Source organism: Oratosquilla oratoria, chromosome 6 (genome assembly GCF_046742065.1).
Source record: "Oratosquilla oratoria isolate Oo_2021 chromosome 6, ASM4674206v1, whole genome shotgun sequence".
Taxonomy (NCBI): Eukaryota; Metazoa; Arthropoda; class Malacostraca; order Stomatopoda; family Squillidae; genus Oratosquilla; species Oratosquilla oratoria.
The window spans coordinates 57,801,608-57,821,361 of NC_134782.1; the positions used below are offsets into that span (position 1 = coordinate 57,801,608).

General features: G+C 38.4%; 2 protein-coding genes across 5 annotated transcripts in view; one reads left to right on the forward strand and one right to left on the reverse strand.

Annotated features, from left to right (window-relative positions):
• LOC143026503 (large ribosomal subunit protein uL11-like) overlaps positions 1-19,754 on the forward strand; it is a 49,489-nt gene that overhangs the window by 24,612 nt on the left and 5,123 nt on the right. The window contains exon 5 of one of the 2 annotated variants that reach the window (XR_012966493.1): positions 7,692-7,816. The exons of the other annotated variant lie outside the window; for it this stretch is intronic. The gene's annotated coding sequence lies outside the window, so the exon portion shown is untranslated. The remainder of the gene's footprint in view (positions 1-7,691; positions 7,817-19,754) is intronic. 2 annotated transcript variants of the gene reach the window in all.
• Positions 7,818-19,754, reverse strand: part of LOC143026502 (long-chain fatty acid transport protein 1-like) — a 63,940-nt gene continuing 52,003 nt past the window's right edge. For all 3 annotated transcript variants that reach the window (XM_076187018.1, XM_076187016.1, XM_076187017.1), the window contains 5 exons: positions 18,790-18,933; positions 17,279-17,416; positions 14,352-14,509; positions 12,175-12,328; positions 7,818-11,908 (listed from right to left, as the gene is read on the reverse strand). In XM_076187018.1, the coding sequence (XP_076043133.1) occupies positions 11,751-11,908; positions 12,175-12,328; positions 14,352-14,509; positions 17,279-17,416; positions 18,790-18,933 (752 nt within the window). In that variant the 3' untranslated portion in view covers positions 7,818-11,750. The remainder of the gene's footprint in view (positions 11,909-12,174; positions 12,329-14,351; positions 14,510-17,278; positions 17,417-18,789; positions 18,934-19,754) is intronic.

Here is a 19,754-nt window from a genome sequence, read left to right on the forward strand (position 1 = left end):
TGATCAAAGATAAGAGGGAGGGAGTGGGGTGAATGGGAGTGGAGTATGTGAAAATGGAAGGTGTGGGAGTGGATTTTATGACTGTTTTTTGGTTACCTCCCTGGTAAAGGGGAAAAAGCATTTGGTATATATATATGTGTATTTACCTAGTTGTATTTTACGGGAAGGGGAGCTATGCTCGTGGGGTCCCGTCTTCATATCTCATTTTATCTAAACTATTTTTAAATTCATGTATTGTTTTTGCACACACCACTTTCTCATCTAACTTGTTCCAACTGTCTATTGCTCTGTGAGGAAAGCTGTTCTTTTTCAAATCTCTTCTATAGCTGTCTTTTTTTATTTTCTTTCCGTGTCCTCTTGTATTTCTGTCATCCCATTTTATCAGATTCTCTCTATCAGTAATTTCTATGCCTTTCATGATTCTGTAAATAGCTATCAAATCTCCTCTCTCTCTCTTCTTTGCTCTAGTGTCTGTAGTTTAAGTTTTTGTAGTCTCTCTTCATATGATAGTTTTGAGAGTGTTGGTGCCAGTTTTGTAATTGCTCTTTGTATTCTTTCAAGTTTTTTTATACATTTTTTTGTACTTGGTGACCATATCGTTGCTGCATATTCCAATCTTGGTCTTATCAGGGTGATTAGGATTTTCCTCACCATTTCTTCATCCAGGTATGTAAATGCCACTTTGATTGTTCTTATTAAATTATAAGTTTCTCCAAAAATCTTATTTATATGTTTCTCAGGTGACATATTATTCATAACAATGACTCCCAGGTCCTTCTCATTTTCTACTTTTTTTATTCCTTCTTCTCCCAAATTATATGATCCTGTTATTCTGTTTTTGCTTTTTCCAAATTCCATTATACTACACTTTTTTGTATTGAACTCCATCTCCCACTTCCTACTCCATTCTTGTACTTTATTTAGATCTCTCTGTAGTGATTCACAATCTTCTTCAGTTTTCACTCTTTTCAGTAGTTTTGCATCATCTGCAAAGAAGCTCATATAGCTTTCAATTCCTTCATCCATATCATTAATATATATAGCAAACATTATTGGGGCCAGAACTGTTCCCTGCGGGACACCGCTTATTACTTCATTCCATTTTGAGTGCTGATCTCTTATCACTACTCTCATTTTTCTTTCTTGCAAAAAGTCTTCCATCCAATTTAGCAATTTACCTTGTATTCCTCCTTCATATTCTAATTTCTTAAGCAACTTCTTATGTGGTACTTTGTCAAAAGCTTTTTTTAGGTCTAGAAATGCACAATCAGCCCATCCATCTCTTTCTTGTATTATATCTATTAGCCTTGAATAGAAACATATTAAATTGGTGACGCATGATCGTCCTTGTCTGAATCCAAATTGCCTTGGATTTAGTACGTTGTTTTTTTCCAAGTATTTTACCCATCTACTTTTGATAATTCTTTCACATATTTTTGCTATTGTACTTGTTAGAGAGACTGGTCTATAGTTGGTAGGTTCTTCTTTATTTCCTCCTTTATATATAGGTACTATATTTGCTTTTTTCCAATCTTCTGGAACTTTTCCTTCTTTTAAGGAACTGCTTATTATGCTATGTATTTTGTCTGCCAGTTCATTCCTGCATTCTTTCAGAATCCAGTTTGCTATTTCATCTGGCCCATGCGATTTTCTGACATCAAAATTACCCAAGTGTGTCAATATTTCATTCTTTGTTACTTCTATTTCTTCCATAGGGGGGACTTTTTCCTTCCACTCAATCTCTTCAGGTTGTATATTTTCCCTTGTAAACACTGATTTAAAATGTTTGTTCATAATTTCTGCCATTTCCATTTCCTCAGTGTATTCAACTCCTCCTTGTCTTAATTTCTCTAAGTCTTGTTTGTTTTTCAGTTTATTGTTTACAAATCTGTAGAATAGTTTTGGTTGATCTTTACACTTTTCTATAACATCTTTTTCATATTTTCTTTTTTCCTCTCTGCACTTTTGTACATATTCATTTCTATAACCAGTATATATTTTCCATTTTTCAGGTCTTCTGTCTTTTATCCATCTGGTCCAGGCTTTGTCTCTTTTGTCCTTTAACTCCCTACAACTTTTGTTGTACCAGCATTTTACATATTCTTTTTCTTGTTTTTGTCTTGGGACATACTTTTCCACTCCTTTTTTGTAAATTTTTGTCAAAATATTCCATTTCTCTTCCACTGTTGTTTCTTCTTTGTATATTTCTTCCCAGTTTTCTTGTTGGAAGAATTCTCTTATTTTATCAAAGTTTGTTTTTTCATACATCATTCTTCCTTTTCTATATTGTTCATTTCTTTTCATATATTTTTCTTCATTAAGTTCCAGTTCAATCAATATGTGGTCACTTTTACCTATTGGTGTTTTATATTCAATCTTGTCCACTATTCTAGGTTCAGATGTAATTATTAAGTCTAGCCTCGATGGTTCTTCTTCATTTCTATACCTAGTGTTCTCTTGTATCCATTGTGTCATTGAATGGTCAGTAATCATCTCAAGTAGAGCATTTCCCCATGAGTCATCACCACTCTTTACTGTCATTTCTTCCCAGCAGATTTCTTTGCAATTAAAGTCGCCCATCATAACTATTCTTCCTCCGTCTTCCATTATTTTAGTTAATGCTATCTTTGTGTCCTCTAACATACTTTTATGTTCACTCTCCTCCCATGAGGCTGTTTTCGGAGGCACATAATTGATCACAAATTTTCTGCTCTTCTTATCTCGGTCTTCCACTTCTATCATAATCATCTCTACTGTATTCTTTCCATATATGACACCTTTCACGTTTATATCCTTCTTAGTCAGGAACATAACTCCACCCCCTTGTTTTTTCTCTCTGTTTCTAATCCAATAATTGTATGTATCATGTCCTACACTGTTGGGTGGTAGTGGGCCTTTTAATTTTGTTTCTACAATTCCCATTATGTCCGGTTCTTTTTCTTTCAAATAATCATTCAGTTCATTCAATCCTGTTATCAATCCATCTATATTTGTGTAAGACACTCTTAGTTTTCTGCCACTTCCATTGTATTCTCTGTTTCCCTTATGTTTTTCTTTAGTATGTCGAACTGCTTTATTTTCATGTTCACTACTCTCCAATAGAATCTCTCTTTCTCTGACTCCGTTCTTTCCTCGTTTTTTGCCTTAGCTTCAATTCTTTTCTGCTTTTCTGCCTCTCTTTCCTCCTTATTCATTTCTCTTTTTATCCATACCTTTTTATATTGATCATTTGTTGCTAGTTTCCCTGTCTTGGATAGAATTTTCTCTGCCGTTGTTTGTGACCTGAATTTAATCTTAATTGGTCTGGTCTTATCTGTACTATATTTTCCGAGTCTGAATTTTTCCTCAATTTCCTTTATAATTTCTGGTTCATCTTCCTGGACTAATTTTAATAAACTGCTTACTCTTTCATTTTCCTCCTTGATTCTTGCGGTTCTATCTGGGTTATGTTTCTCTTCCATTCCTAATATAATTATACATTTCTTTTTGTCAGCTAATTCTCTTACTATATTCTCCTTCTGTTTCATCACTTTAATAACTGAGTCTTCATTATGTTCTTTCAATTGCTGTTTGACTATGTCAGTGAATGAAACCTTATTCCCTTCTTGAGTTATTCTCCAATTTTTAGCTTCTGTAGCTATTTTCTCTCTGTTTTCATTACTATTCTTCTTCAATTTCTCATTCTCCTCCTTTACATTTCCTAACTGTCTTTTTAGGTCCTCTATTTCTTCAGTTAAGTTTCTGTTAGCCTTCTCTAGTTGTTCCAACCTTTCAATTCTCTGGAAAATGGAGTCTACGTTACCTAACTTACGCTCCAAGTCCTCGATCACCTTATCAACTCTCTCCTCTAGTCTTATCAGTCGGGGGGCGGGGGTTGTGTCCCCCCCACCCTCTTTAAATCCCTGGAACATATTCTCGTCACTTTCTTCTGTATTGCTCCTCTCTATACTTCTAATCTTTACATTTTTATTAGACATGTCATCCTCACTCAGTCTTTTGTTTACCTTCCGCTTGTCTGGCTGGGCCAAGTCTACTCCCTCCTCATTTCCTTCCATTTCCCTCAGTAATCCCTCCCCTTTTCCTCTTTCCCTACTTTCCCACTACTCCACGAGCAATTTCCCCCCCACCCTGCAAAAACACTAGGCACTTCTCTTTGCGTTGGGTTCCACAGACTTCAGTTTTCTTCAGAACGTCATCCAAGCCGTCCATTCGCTGAAGTGTGTGTGTGTGTGTGTGTATGTATGTAGTTTTGGTAAGTTGTGATTAATCTTTCACCACTGTTACACATCTAAAGTATTTGCTTTAGCTAGAGAGGTTTTATATGACAAAGGTATTAGACTCTTGTAACCCTGGATTTAGTATATGGTCATTGCTTTTAGAGGAGGTAGTTATTGTGTTGTGAAAATTGGGCAGTCTAGTAGTATGTGATACTAGCAAATGGAGGGGTGTGTATGTTAGTTTCCCCATGAGATCGCCACATGTAAACATGAGCACATATGCAGCATGTGTGTTTACATGTGGAAGTCAACACACATGCTCTACATTTACCAAACTGTAGTACACAGGAAAGGAACAGCATTCATTGGGTCCCGTCTACTATTCTCCAACCAATTTTTTATCACAACTAGTCTCAAATTCTTGTACAGGTCCAACTTAATCCATATCCTTGATTTCCAACTATCATATTTAAATTTGAACACGTGTACTGTTTGAGCTTAGAATATCTTAGGAAGTGATATACCCTATGTATCGTGCAAATGTGAACATGTGCATTTGTGTGTAATGTCACATGTATAGCATATCTTCATTTATGTATGCACACTTGCAAAGAGACATGGACTATTGCAGAAGATGAAATGCCACTTTAATTATATGGATAAAGTGGTGAAAAAAATCATAACTCATTGAAACCTTGATCCATCCAGGACTGGAATATATATATATATATATATATATTTTATATATATATATTTTTTTTTTTGGGGGGGGGGGGGTTATAGATTTGGAAAAGGCTCATGACAGGGTAGACAGGAAGGTGCTGTAGTGGGTACTACAGATGTATGGGATAGGACGATAGCTATTACGAGCAGGAAGAGTTTTTACAAGAGTAGTGGAGCCTGTGTTAGAATTGAAAATGGAGAGCAAATGGTTTGAGGTAAAGGTGGGACTTCATCAGGAATGTGTCATGTTGCCATGGATGGGATGGTGTGAGGGGTAAATGCAAGGGTAATGGGCTGGGTATTGGAGATGATTACAGAAAATGGAGAAAAATTGGAGATAAGCCAGTTGCTGTTTACCGACGACAATGCCTGTAGTAGGACTAGAGGAGGGATTAAGGAAGTTAGTGACAATTTGGGAAGGTGCTTGAAAGAAGTTGAAAATAAATATGGGTAAAAGGTGATGAGATGTACAAGGGGAGAGGATGGCAGCAAATTGGAAGGGAGTATTAAAGGAGAAAGACTGGAGGAAGTGGATAGCTTTAAATACTTGGAAGAGAATGTGGCAAGAAAGGGAGTGGGACTGGAGGTAGAATGTAGATTGAGAAAAGCAAGTAAATGCCTTGGGGGATTAAAAAGTTAATGAGAAATAGACATTTGGGAATGGATGTTAAGAGGAGAATGTCTGAAGGAGTGATTTGCCAATAGCACTATATGGGCAGAAACATGAAACATGAGAGAGGAAGAGTTTAAATGTGTTTGAGATGAAATGTCTGAGAAGTATGGTAGGGTTACTAGGCTGGAGAGAGTAAGGAGGAGATAGGGTTGATGAAAAAGCATTGGGATGGTTTGGACGCATGGAAAGAATAGTGAAGAAAGATTAGTAAATGAGGTGTGGGGAAGTAAACATGAGGGGTGATCAAGGATGGGATGGATGGATGGGGAAAGAGGGGGGGGGATGTCTGTTGAGGAAGGATAATGTATGGATGATGGTGTGATGCACAGAAGGTAGTGGGTGGGGGGTGAGAGGGTATGTGTGAATGATATTTTGACACAACCCGAAGAGATTTCTTCCCATCTCTTTTTCTGCACAAAAGGACAGGGGGGTGGGTCACTGATTAAATGAAGCTGCCTTGCTGTGGATGTGCTGTGTCTTGCTGCATTGTTTCTGACCCAGGGCAGTGGGCTATGATGCAACCCCACATTCATCTCGAACTGTATTCCTGACCCTTGTATACAAATTTACTCCACTCATCAGACTTCCTCATGTTTCATACTTTTGCAGACTTGTATACCTTTCCAAACTTAGAAAATATCCTGACATTTTATTAAACACTTCAGGCATACCTGTCTTACCACATCATTAATCCCATTTTCTGAAACTGCTGCATCAACAAGTCACACAAGTGACCTTGTGAGGAGGAAAATATATAGTCTTACTTCATTTTGGATTGCAATATTAAAATAAAATTTATCAGTGGCACCCTGCACTACAGTACATATATGTGTGATTTTACCATATTTTCTAAAAGTTGAAACAATCTCACAAAGATATAGGTATGTTTTTAATGTAAGCTTTGTATATAGTAAAGCACCTTACCCAAAACTTTTGCTTTTGTCGTCACAGATGAATATTTATAATTATGTGGAGACAACTATTGAATTAGTAGTAATAAATACTTATCAAAGATTAGGCAGGAAACATATACAGCCACCAATAAAAGTGGGGTCCCTTAACCAGAGTTGCCTTGATTGGTATTGAGTTATCAGTAAGAGCATTACTATAACCACCTTATGAGTGAGTAAAACTTGTCAACCCTTATCTCGAGATTACCCCATTGTAACAAGAAGGGCATGACTGAGCCTGGTCTGGCAAGGTAACACCACTTTTGTTGGTCACCACCCTCAATATATAAGCACAAAATTAAAGTTAATATAAAATTGTGAGATGTAAGTAATGGTGGATGGAAAACAATGGTAAGTAACCAATACGATATCACATGCCTGACACGTGATCTACATGCATACAAGAAGGTGGCCAACAGACACTAGCCTTGGCAATCCTTACCCAATCTCACTGACCTCCACACTTTCTATTCATAAACATCTGACTCGGACATGCATAACTGGTGGCAGCCAGGTCTGCCAACTGCCACAGGTGTAACCTACAGTTCTAGTCATCTTGAAGAGGGTATGTGGTGAAATCCATAACCACTTGGTGGCAGTTTGCTACCAATCCGAAGAGGAGACTGTCCATCCATGACTACCCACACTACCCCTCCCTAGTGTGTCCGAGTAGCCATTCATTGGTTACACAACTATAATTGTCAGCCGAGAGCAGTGATTCCCAGCAATACAACTACAAGACTTTAGTCAACTCAACACATCACCACATCAAACTCCAATCAAGTCACAAGAACACCCAGTACCAATCAAGCTCAACACATTGGCTTCGAGACTATCAAGCCCCTGGAATCCAACCGAGACTTCTTGAATTTTTTACTAATAGAATGAAGTCATGCAACTCCACTAGGTCATGAGGGACCCAAGCCCAGCATGCTGACTTCAGGGTCAGCAGTTCCAAGTGACTTCATTCAGCAGTGAATCCCTGCCCAGTCCCGTCTACACACGACCCCTCCTCAACCGTCCCCTCCAAGTGATGATCGCACTTCTACCTTCCTGCGTCACAACCGACCTCACCAGTCATCTTGAGTACTAAATCACATACATGAACTTGTCTCTAATTGTTTTTAGCTCTTCATGTATGAAGCCTGACCAGTCCTGCACTTCCACCACTGTTCACATCGGCCAGAGGCTGATCTCAACACTCTACCCAACTCTGTGACCCACAGCAAGGACCAGAAACTTTCCAGAACAGGGTAAAATCTTTATATTTAATATAACAGTGTATACACATAACTACACAAATACAGACATTTAATTTGAATAGAAATTTACAATCTAATCTAAGAAAATCATATTCACAAATGCCCAAATACCAATGGAAACAAAGAAATTATCACACATATTAGCCAATAGAGATACACCAACAAGAATCAAATATACAACTATTTACAAATATATCAATAGAAATAATCTATAACAAACTTAACATAAAATGCATAAACAAAAAAAATATATATAGAAACATACCAAACATTTCCAAGTATATTTTAAAAGTAAGGTATTTTTTCAAACATTCTATAAAATACCAAAGGCTACATTAACTTTAAACTACTTCAGATGATCACACCTAGTAATATGAACACCTCGGCAAATTCCACCCACCCCAAGGCAGATTCATAGGCAGTCACCAAAATTCAACACAGTAAAATAAAATAACACACAAAGCAGAAACCATGCATTTTTACTAAATATTCCTCCCACAAGATATCGTGCATTTCAAAAGGTTAACATGCTATTAACTATCCCTTACCAAACCAATTCCATCTATAAAAAATCTTCTCTACCTTACTTCAGATTGTGACCCAGGATTAATACATTTACAAAGATCAAGATAATATATAACTCCCAACTCATCTCTGATATAAATGATTAACCCAACCAACATACAGAATGACCTTGCACAAAATTCAAGAAAGACACATTCTCAAGATGTCAATTTTATGCAACATTAGGATAGATATTAGATATTTCTCAGAGATAACAAAAAAGAATTCTATACATATTTTCAATCCATTAGAAATAATTCCATACTCCTACACTATAGTCCTACCTGAACATTGTGCAAGATAAATGAAAGTGAAATCTCACAGAAAAGATATTACCAATGCAAATGTCTCCCACCAGTGACATGACACATCCTCTTTGCAATTGTGCCTAACCCCCATCATCTCAACCTTAACCCAAGGTATGAGGACATACCTCAAAGAGGGCAGGGAGGCAATGTTTCCATACACATGATATCACATGCATGCAAGAAAGTGCCTGACAGGCTCTGGCCTTGTCAATCCTTACCCAGTCTTGCTGACCTCACACTTTCTAATCATAAACATCTGACTCAGAGATGCAACACATCACACCAGCACCACCTGGAAGTTCCAGACACAAGTACATATTGTCACCAGACAGATGATTAACCATTTCCTTGTACTACTAACCTACATATATGTAACTCCAATACATACATCATGTCAAGGCACATCCACTAATGATAGCCATCCATTGCAATGCAACACACGAATAGTATTCTATAAATCCCAAACATATTACCTAACTGACAACCTACACCAAATATGCAAGATAACCATAATTCACAAATATAAATAGCAACTATAGAGGAGACTAGGGGAGACACTGTCCCCTTGGGGGAATACATTCCCAATCTGTATATACTGGAAATGCATGCTTCAACAAATACAAAGTCTCACTCTTGTGTAGTGGCTTCTTTGTGCACTATATCTTACACCAACAAATTATCTGGTGTACAAAATTTAAAGAGACTATTTTCAAATATTGCATATATTTAATCATTTTGGGTAGGATTAGGTGCTTTACCATTTTATCATAGGTAACCTGCATATGAATGTTCATTAGAAAACTATATAAATTCCAGTAGTTCTTAACAGTATTCAACAATAGTAGTGGGCCCTTAAAATACTCCTAAGGTACAAGCATATGGAAGACTGCATTTGTGCATGAATTTAAAACATCCATACAAATAACAATTGAATGCTCACTGACCAAGCAAGTTTTTGTTGCTACTTGCGATGGTGGTCAAAGTTCATTAAATTCCACACTACAAAATCTTCTGTAAGGGGCACTATCCTAGCCTTCTGATAGGGGATGTGCCATGTTAAACCAAATCATCACAAGTTATTTTGAAGACTGGCTGGCAAACTACAAGATTAACTTGGTGGGCAGATGGAAAGTATGGTAAAAACTTGTGTGAAAAATGAGTGGGTGGAATAAATGTAGCAGAAAAACAAGAATAAGATGGATGGACAAGGTAAAGGGGCTTGGATACAGGAGGAATCTGATAAGCAAAGAATAAATGATGCAAAATGTGAGAGTGAAGTGAGAACCTGACTTTTGCCAAGTGTTTTCACTTTTTTTTTCTGTAGAAATAATGTATTGGGGTCAGGTTCCCAAATAAGAAATTATGAGGGGAAGGGGGTTGTGGAACATGTAGAGTGGGTCTTGAAATATATTTTTATGATTGTTTTAAAACATTAGTAAACACATTCTAAACATAGTAACACCAAAGATACTGGTGTTTATTTTGATTTCTTACTGACTAGAGATGTTTTGTTATTCAACTTATGTAACAAGATTCAAAATTAGTGTAAATGCCATAACAAATGAAATTACCAGTAATATAATTGTTCTCTATACTTAAAATCCCATTTGCCTCAAATACATGGATATATTTTGTTTTACTTGTATGCCATACGTCCTCCAGCAAGTGGACAACTTATCCTCATCACCCACACACAGGGCAGAAGATAATTTTTTCTTTTTTTTCTCCCTCCTTGCCCATGCCCACTCTTCTCATTTGTTCTGTAAACTATTTTCACTGAAGGAGTGGAGTTCCTATATAACAGTGGTTCCCAAACTAGGGGGATACAAGGGGGGCGTGAAGTCATCTGCTAAAAAATATTTGTTTAATTAGAATAATAAAATCATTCAAAGAACAAATAACTGCCATTACACACATGCAAAGTATAATTATAGCGGTCACTCCAACCCGTTTTCTATTACGTTAGTTCTCCTTGCATGTTTTGGACACGTCACCAATATCAAACACAATTTGCTAATGTTCAAACTTTTTTTTTCTCGCTCCCTTTGAACCAAATGTTTCGTTTTTAGTTACTTAGAAAAATGTCTGGAATGTACTATTATTTGTTTGAGTGGCTTTCATTATTAAAACTTAATACAAACAGAAATCTGTTTTCCTGAACAATGCTAGGAAATACATGCAAGAATCATTTCACATGAACAAAAGAGGGAGTGGGAGCGTGAGGGTCTACTGGAAGCAAAAAGGGTGTCAGGTAAGATAGTTTGGGAACCACTGCTATAGACAACCTTTCATCTTTGAGGTCCTAGGAAGGGAGGGGTAATGATGAGTATAGGATGGATGTGGGATAAAAGTGTCATTCCATAATGAAGCTGAATTACAAAGCATTATGTTATCCAACTATAAAGGGGACAAACATTTAACCCCTTCAATATGGGCCAAAATCTCGCGGGCAGCATTAGCTGCCAGACGTGCGATGTTGCGTCATAATACTCGCATTATAAAAAATAAAAGTTACCGCTGTATTGCTCGTTCTCTTTCACCCGTGAATTTTGATAACCATAGAAAATATGATGAAGCCAGTTTACAGAGTATGGGGGTCATACAGGTACAACTATAATATAATCAAGACGCCGACATCGGCATCCTCGCGTACCCACTTAATCCTCATGACGCCTATGTAGGCATCATTGTATCGAAGGGGTTAAAAGAAGACCAAACTCGCTAATGAGATTGTCTCAGCTGATGTATCAATAAATGCACATAAGTACTTGATACTATGAGCACTTGTGAGCATATACAGTATACGAGGAGATGACGTAAGTATTAAATGGGTGTGTTTAACATAGGGAGACCCTTATAAAGGGGTTAGCCAAGATAAATTACACTCCTTGTGATAGATGAATGCTGCCATCGTGTACCCAAGTGTGTCATAGGTGAGTTTGAATACCTCTATAAAAATCTCCTTTGAAACTTGAAATTTAGTAATATACAATTTCTCCAAATTCAACACTTCAAATGTTAAAATTTAGTATAATTTGTTCTTGTACATTAAATTACAGCCCTGCTTGACCTTGACAAATCCTGGTGTACAAGTCTTCAGTAAGAGATACATATTTTCCAGCCTTGTTATCTAAAAAGTAAAGGTCATCCTCTATGTGATTGACTTCAAATCCTTGTTTCTGCAAGTCTAGCTTCTTTAGCTTGAATGTTCCTGTTAAAAAAAATAAACTACATATAAATTGTTCTAATGATATATAGTATTAATCATTGTAATACAACTGTAAGGAAGAACTTTTACTTATACCAAAGGCCCTTTCTCCCTAGCAACCCCTACCTTGTCAATTTTGTCTACATCCACTTGTAACTTTCTTCTCTTGTGTGCCTTTCCAAACACAAGTCACCATCTGCTTCAATCTCTATGTATCCACCACAAAAAATACAAATACAGTGTGAAATTCTTTTTACCAAGAGACCTACCTGTGACATCAATTTCGGTGAGCATGCGTAGGAACAAAGGTCTTGCATAGGATGGGAGAGCTCTTTGGATTCCTTTCAGGAACATATCAAGGTCCACTTCACGATTAGGATCTACAATGGCTGCCATCCCTGCCTTACCTTCAACACCAGGAACCTGCAAAGAAAAATATTATTACTTCTATTGTTATGACTGAGAGGTGAAAGGCAGGATTATAGGAAAAAGTAGATATAAGGAGCATTGAACTATAATCTGAAAGCACTTGGATTAGATGTCGCATGAGGTATACAGCAAAGGAAGTAATGGTGGAATGTCAAGTGAGATTGTTTAATGTGTATCTAAGGGAAGGAAGTGCTCCAATATTCTAGAGGAGTGCCTGTGTAGATCCACTAAACAAGGGAAATGGGGTAAATATGAATGTAATCTTCGTAGAATCGGTCTATTAAGTGTAGGTGGTAAGGTATTCATTGAAAAGTTTAGGAGAGTAACTGGGAGAGAGCAGTGTAGATTTGGAAAAGGAAAATTGCACAGATAAAAGGTGTGGATGGAGTGAACATGAGGGGGTGACCAAGGGGAAGATGGATGTCTGTTGAGGAAGGAAGGAAGAAGACCAAAGATAGTGGAGAGTTTTTGTGTATGAGTGATACTGTGATGCATGGGAGTATGTGTAAAAAATATTTTGATGCAGCCCAAAGGGATTTCTCCCCCTCTCCTCTTTTTCTGCATGAGGGGATGGAGAAGGGGGGTAACCAATTAAATGAGCGGCCTTGCTGTGGATGTGCTGTGTCTTGCTGCATTGCTTCTGACTAGTCCCTCCCTTTCAACTTAGTTGGATGTGCTGTGTCTTGCGACACTGCTTCTGACCCAGGGCAGTGGACAAGGTGCAGGGATGACCCGTCATTCAGGAGGTGCTAAGATAAGAGGGAGGGTGGAGGGGTGTGGAGTGTATTCAGGGATGGAATGGGTGGGAATGATTTTATGCCTTTTTCTTTTTGGCTACCCCCCTTGGAAGGGGGAAAAAGCCTTGGTATATGTATGTATGTTCACTTAATGCCAACACATCTATCTTCTCATTGCCTGCCTCTTCCCTTTTACCCTCATCTACACCACACCCACACACATTAAAAGATCCAAACTTTAGAGTTTTGGTTCGAAAACTCCCAGACTCTTCCCCCCCCCCCCAACTTTTATGGCTCAAGTGGGAACAATTGGTGGCAGTGTTCTTTCTCCTGTACCATGAGGTTTGGCAAAAAAGGAAATGTATATTCAGAGAAGTGGTACAGGACAGTAGCAGTATAATAAAGAAGCATAATTTCTCTATGAATAGAGATTTCCTCTCCCACAGACAAAATGATTTGTGGCTCTGGTCTGTAGGAGTGCCCCATAAAGACCCTAAAGTATCAGCTGCATTCTACTGAGCAACTTTTAAACCTACAATAACATTCAGTCAATACCCTAGAGGGGATTTTAAGGTATATGAATTTTTTTTTTTACAAGGGTAGGGATGTTTTTCAGGTTTTTGTGGATTTAGAGGTATATGACAGCCAACAGACAAGAGTTATGATAGCTGTTACAGATGTACAAGACTGGGGAAAGTTTGTTGAGGGTGGGCAAACATATTAACCCAAGTAGTGGTTTGAGACAAAGGGGAGACTGCACCAGGCTTGTGCAACATCACCATGGTTGTTCAACATGTATATGGAATGGAAGGCAAGGGAGGTAGATATGAGGTTGCTAGGCAAAGGTTTGTAGTGAGTGAAGGAAAGAGGAAGCTAAGCTAGTTGGTGTGATTACTAAATATGCTTTGACTTAGCCACCCTGTTTATAGGGGTGGGGGTGAGTGTGAAGCAATTGATATATGTATAATATATGACATTTTGGGCATGTTGAAATGGCTGTTGTGGTAAATATATTTTGACACCAGTATAATCAAGGTCAACAATATTGACTATGCTATCACTGAAATGTATCACTGGTCTCTGCACTTGTATATCTGTAACTGCACAGAGATGAAGTGTAAACACATGTTTGGTACATATTTGGGGGCAAACCTGGGCCTCTTAAGTCTGAGGCAAGACATTACCCAATGCTCCACACTTCAGTGCCAAGACTGGATTTTTATTTTAGAATAATTAGAACAGCAGTTAATCTGTACTACACACACAAACTCTTGCCTCACCTCTACCCCATAGACCACACAATCACGACTGCCAGCTTCTTTGAAGACAACACTTTCTACCTCAGTGGTAGAAACATTTTCCCCACGCCACCGAAAAGTGTCTCCCATGCGGTCCTTGAAGTATAAGTAGCCATATTCATCTTGCACCAATATATCTCCTGCAAAAAGGGTAAAATTTTTAAAAGAATTAAGCAAGGCTTAAGATTATTCTGACTGCTACTCTGTATTCTTTATATATACATACATATACCAAGTGCTTTTTCCCTCCTTACAGGGGAGGTAGCCAAAAAAACAAAGGCATAAAACCACTCCTAACCATTCCATCCCCACATGTTCCGTGCCCATTCATCCCTCTCCCTCCCTCTTATCTTGGCTCCTCCTGGATGATGGGTCATCCCTGCATCTCACCCACTGCCCTCGGTCAGAAGCGATGTAGCAAGACACATCACATCCACAACAAGGCCACTTCATTTAATCAGCGACCCTTCTCTCCGTCCCCTCTTGAAGAAATGGAGAAGATGGGGAGAAATCCCTTAGGGCTACGTCATAAATCATTCATACTCCCTCCACCCTTTCCAATGTATCACAGTATCATCCATACACAACCATTCTCTACTCACCCATCTTCTGCCTTCTCCCTTCCTTCCTCAACATTCATTCATTCTTAATGTCCCTTTTATCCCATCCATCCATCTCATCCTTGGCCACCCCCTCTTGTTCATCCCCTCCACTTCTGCCTTCCACATCTCTTTTACTAATCTTTCTTCACTTGTCCTTTCTAAGTGTCCAAACCATTCCAATACTCTTTCCTCAATCCTATCTCCCAACTCCCTTTCCACCCTTGCTCTGCTCACCTTGTTTCTCACTCTATCCAGCCTAGTATCTCAGGCACTTTATCTCAAATATATTCAAACTCCCCCTTATGTTCCATGTTTCTGCCCCCATACAGTGTTGTCAGCACAATAATTCCCAAATGTCTATCTCATTATACATATTAATCCTCCAAGACATTTCCTTGCTTCTCTCAATTTACATTCCACCTCCACTCCTCCCTTTGTTGCAAGATGATGGAAAGGAAGAGTCAAATCCTAGATGCTTAGCGTGCATACGTACGCACACATGTAAGGTAAAAAGGAACTCCATCTCCAGACAACTCTCAGGGGATCCTCTATTGTCCTCGGATTTGATTCCTAAGGGACACTCCATTGTCATTGGATCTGAACAGTGACCAGACATGCCAGGAGTTTCAAACTACACCCAAACACCTATGGAGACAATAGATACTTCTCCATTCGTCATTGCCATCCTACCAGATCAACTTTCATCAACATTTAATTTATCATATATTTCTCTTATGTTCTCTATTTATTGTCAATCTTATCTAGATATATCCCATGCATGGATACTGAGAGTCCTGACTCAGTCCATGCACTGTAAATTGTAGATATAAGAAAATAATGTATTATTGCAGCAACAGTCTACTTGTACCTGTGTAAATTAGAATCTGGCAACCCCTCAAGTCTTCCTCAGAGGTTGCTCTTGTTTGTAAGACTGAGACATTAAAATGAACGGACTTTCACCTTGTTTGCCTCACCAAACCATCCAAAGTAGATCCTAACTCCAAATCTACACTTTCCCACCACATTCTCACCCAAGTATCTAAAGCTATCCACTTCCTCTATTCTCTCTCCTTTAACCACTTCAGTATGACTCAAGTTCATGCACACAGTATTGGCTGCCATGTGTAATTTGCACCACACTACTTACATTATGAAATATAGTCACTGCTCTATTACTCATTCTCTTTTACTCTAAGTCATAATAAACACAGAAAACGTGATCAAACCAATTCGCAGAATCTGGGAATAACTCATGTACAACTAGAAAAAAAATATATACATATATATAAATAAAATTAAGACCCCAATGCAGGCATCCTTGTGTACCCACTCGTGCCTCATGACGCTCACAAAGGCAGCAACGTACCAAAGCGGTTAATACTCCCAATTCACTACCACATTCTCCCCTTGTATATCTCATCACCTTACTTTTACCCACATTTATCTTCAACTTCCTTCTTTCACACACCATCCCAAACTCTGTAACTAACTTCCTTAATCCCTCCTCTAATCCTGTCACAAGCGCAGTGTTGTCAGCTTATCTCTCATTTTTCTCCATTTTCTTTAACCATCTCCAATTCCTGGCCCATTACCCTTGCGTCTACCTCTCATACCAGCCCACCCATATAAAATTGAACAGCCAAGGTGACAACACATCCCTGGCAAAGTCCCACCTTTACCTCAAACAACTCACTCGCTCTATTTCTAATTCTAACACAGTCTCTACTATTCTCGTAAAAACTTTTCACTGCTTTTAATAGCTTTCCTCCTATTCCATGTATCTACAATACCTCCCACAGTGACTTCCTGTCTACCGTCATAAGCCTTATCCAAATCTATAAAGGCCCCAAAACAAAATTCTTGCCTTTTTCTAAAGCTTTCTCACATACCTGCCTTACCAAATAAATCTGATCCACACAACCCTACTTGTCCTAAACTCACACTGTTCCTCACCAATTACTCCCTCAGTTCCTCTCCTAATCCTTTCAACCAAAACCCTCCCATAAGCCTTCCCAACTACACTCAACAAACTGATCCCTCTGGAACTACTTGTCCCATTTTCCTTTGTAAAGTGGAATTATACAGGCACTCCTCCAGCACTCTACCCTCTTAGACAAACATGAAATAACCTCACCAGCCAGTCCACCATCACTGTACCTCCTTTTTTTAGGCACTCCACATGATACCCATCTAACTCAGGTGCCTTACCTGCTCTCATCATTCTAACAACTAATTTCACCTCATCTTTCCTTATTATAAAGAGGAACTTTAACCTTTAACTTCTCCCCAAAAAATTAAACTACTCACCTGATGCAAAAGCAAAGTCCCCTTTAGTAAAGACATCTCTGACTATCTTTTTCTGTGTTGCTTTCTTGTCAGCATAGCCATCAAAATCTCTTACTGGGTCATTCTTCTTGATTTTGCCAACAAATTCTCCTGGTTCACCTATTGAAGAGATAAATATATAGGTTAGTTAAAAGCCAATGTATATACTCATGCACCTTCTTGGGCTAAGGCAGGTTGATCTTGCTTGTATAGTACATGTCAGTTTATAATGTAGACTTCCTTGTGCAATATTTCTGTTATCTAACTCCCTGTGGAAGGAAGTTAGATAACAGGAATATTGCATAGGGAAATCTACATTACAAACTGACATACAGGAATGGGTAGGAATGGATTTCATGCCTGTTTTTTGGCTACCTCCCTTGTAAGGGGGAAAAACCCATTGGTACATGTATGTATTTATCTAACTTCCATTTTGCTTCCTTTGGCACATATTTGTTTTCTGGTGCCATTATCATTTAGTCAGTCACATCAATGGCAAATATATGCCAAGTTGTGCATGTATATAAATCAGCAAGTGTGCGGTTCACCCTATGCAAATGCAAAGAAAAAGTCTACATGAAGTTGTATTTCAAAATAGGAAGTGATTTATTACTGTGCTGTACAAGGGTTCCTTTTTAGAGATGATGGGGATTCAGAGATTGTCAGTTTAAAGTATGTCAATGTAAAGCAAGGCCGAAAAATATAATAAAATAAAAAATGAAAGGTATGATAGGGGCCTTTAACATATACAACAGCTTTCATAAAACCTTCAAAAAATATACCTTCAAATAAATGTGTATGCCCTACCTTTAAAGTATTAAAAGTAAAATGTGTACTGTAGTTTTTTTATGATAAATGCACAAGGGAAACTATCACCTGTTCTCCATTCTTCTTTGGTTGGTTACATCAGTTTTATCAATCAATCACCAATCTGCAACCTCAGTTCTCAATTGCAACATTCCACACCAACAAGTGAATCATAAGTCACACAATAAGAAAGTATTTCTGTCTCAATTGTGTGTTGGACAGTATGACGACATATTCTGTCTTCTATGTAGTGATTTCATATGGGACATTTGGTACACATCTCCAGGACTTGCCTCCTTCACTCAATAATTCACCTCTATATCTACTCCACTCAGTGCCGCATGCAACCCCAAATACTACTCTCTACTTCTTTTACCTCTCATCTTTCAGACTTGTGTCCAAACCACCATAATTATCTCTCCTTGTAAACATATCACTTTACTTTCACATTTACTCTCAACTCTTCTTCTCACAGACCTTTTCAAACTTGATCACTAACTGCTTCAGTCTCCTCAGAATCAACCACAAATAGCGTCATCTGCAAACAACTTGCTCACCTTGCATTTCCCTCTGCTATCACTCACCAACCAGAAATTTCTACCTAGCACTCTTGTACATACCTCCCTTGGTACCCATCATATCCCACACCTGAAATCCATGAAATGGAAATGAACATGATCACTTACCTGGTCCACATTTTATACAGAGTCCGCTCTCATCTCTCATATGCTCACCAGTAGTTTCATCTATTTTGATGAGCAAGCAAGGAAGTGCTCCTGGAACCAACACAGAGAGAAATCCACAAGCACCAGTCTTTCCATCTATATTTACTGTAACAAAGAAAAGTATGTTAAACGTTTTAATACTGGAAAAATTATGTAAAAGTAGCAAAATGTCCAACTGAAAGGTGTTGAACACGGCCATTACCTGATCTGTGAGGTGGTTGGGCAATGAATCCCTTTGTTGAAATTAGAAATGAATAGGTACTCAAGGAAAATAAGTGGCACTTAAAGAGTATACGGTCAGTGCCAAAGGTATTGATGCCAATACCTATGACAAATTATCAAGTACCCCCTGTACCCACCTAAAGAAAATGACAATGGTACTGGCATGGGTTAGAGTGGGTGGGGCATAACTCCCATAAAAAGGAGGAGGATCTCAGTTGCTTGACGTGCTTCATGGTGAGTGGGTCAGTTGTCTTTTATGACATGGCCCATGTTTTTCCTGTTGTTATTTGCAGTTATTCACCAGGGATGTGTCATGTCACCATGGCTTTTCAATTTATACATGGATGGGGTGGTTCGAGAGGTAATGCAAGAGCAATGGGCTGGGGATTGGAGACTGTTAAAGAAAATAGAGAAAAATGGGAGATAAACCAGTTGTTGTTTGCTGACAACACTGCACTTGTGGCAGGATCAAAGGAGGGATGAGATGTACATGGGCAGAGGATGACAGCCAATTGGAAATGAGTTTAAGGGAGAAAGACTGAAGGAAGTGGATAGCTTTAAATACTTGGGTGCAAATGTGGTGAGAAAGAAAGGAGTGGAGGTGGTGGTAGAATGTAGCTTGAGAGAAGCAAGTAAATGCCTTGGGGGATTAAAAGGTGTAATGGAAGGGAGTGGGTGGGGGATGGGGGTGATAGAGTATGTGT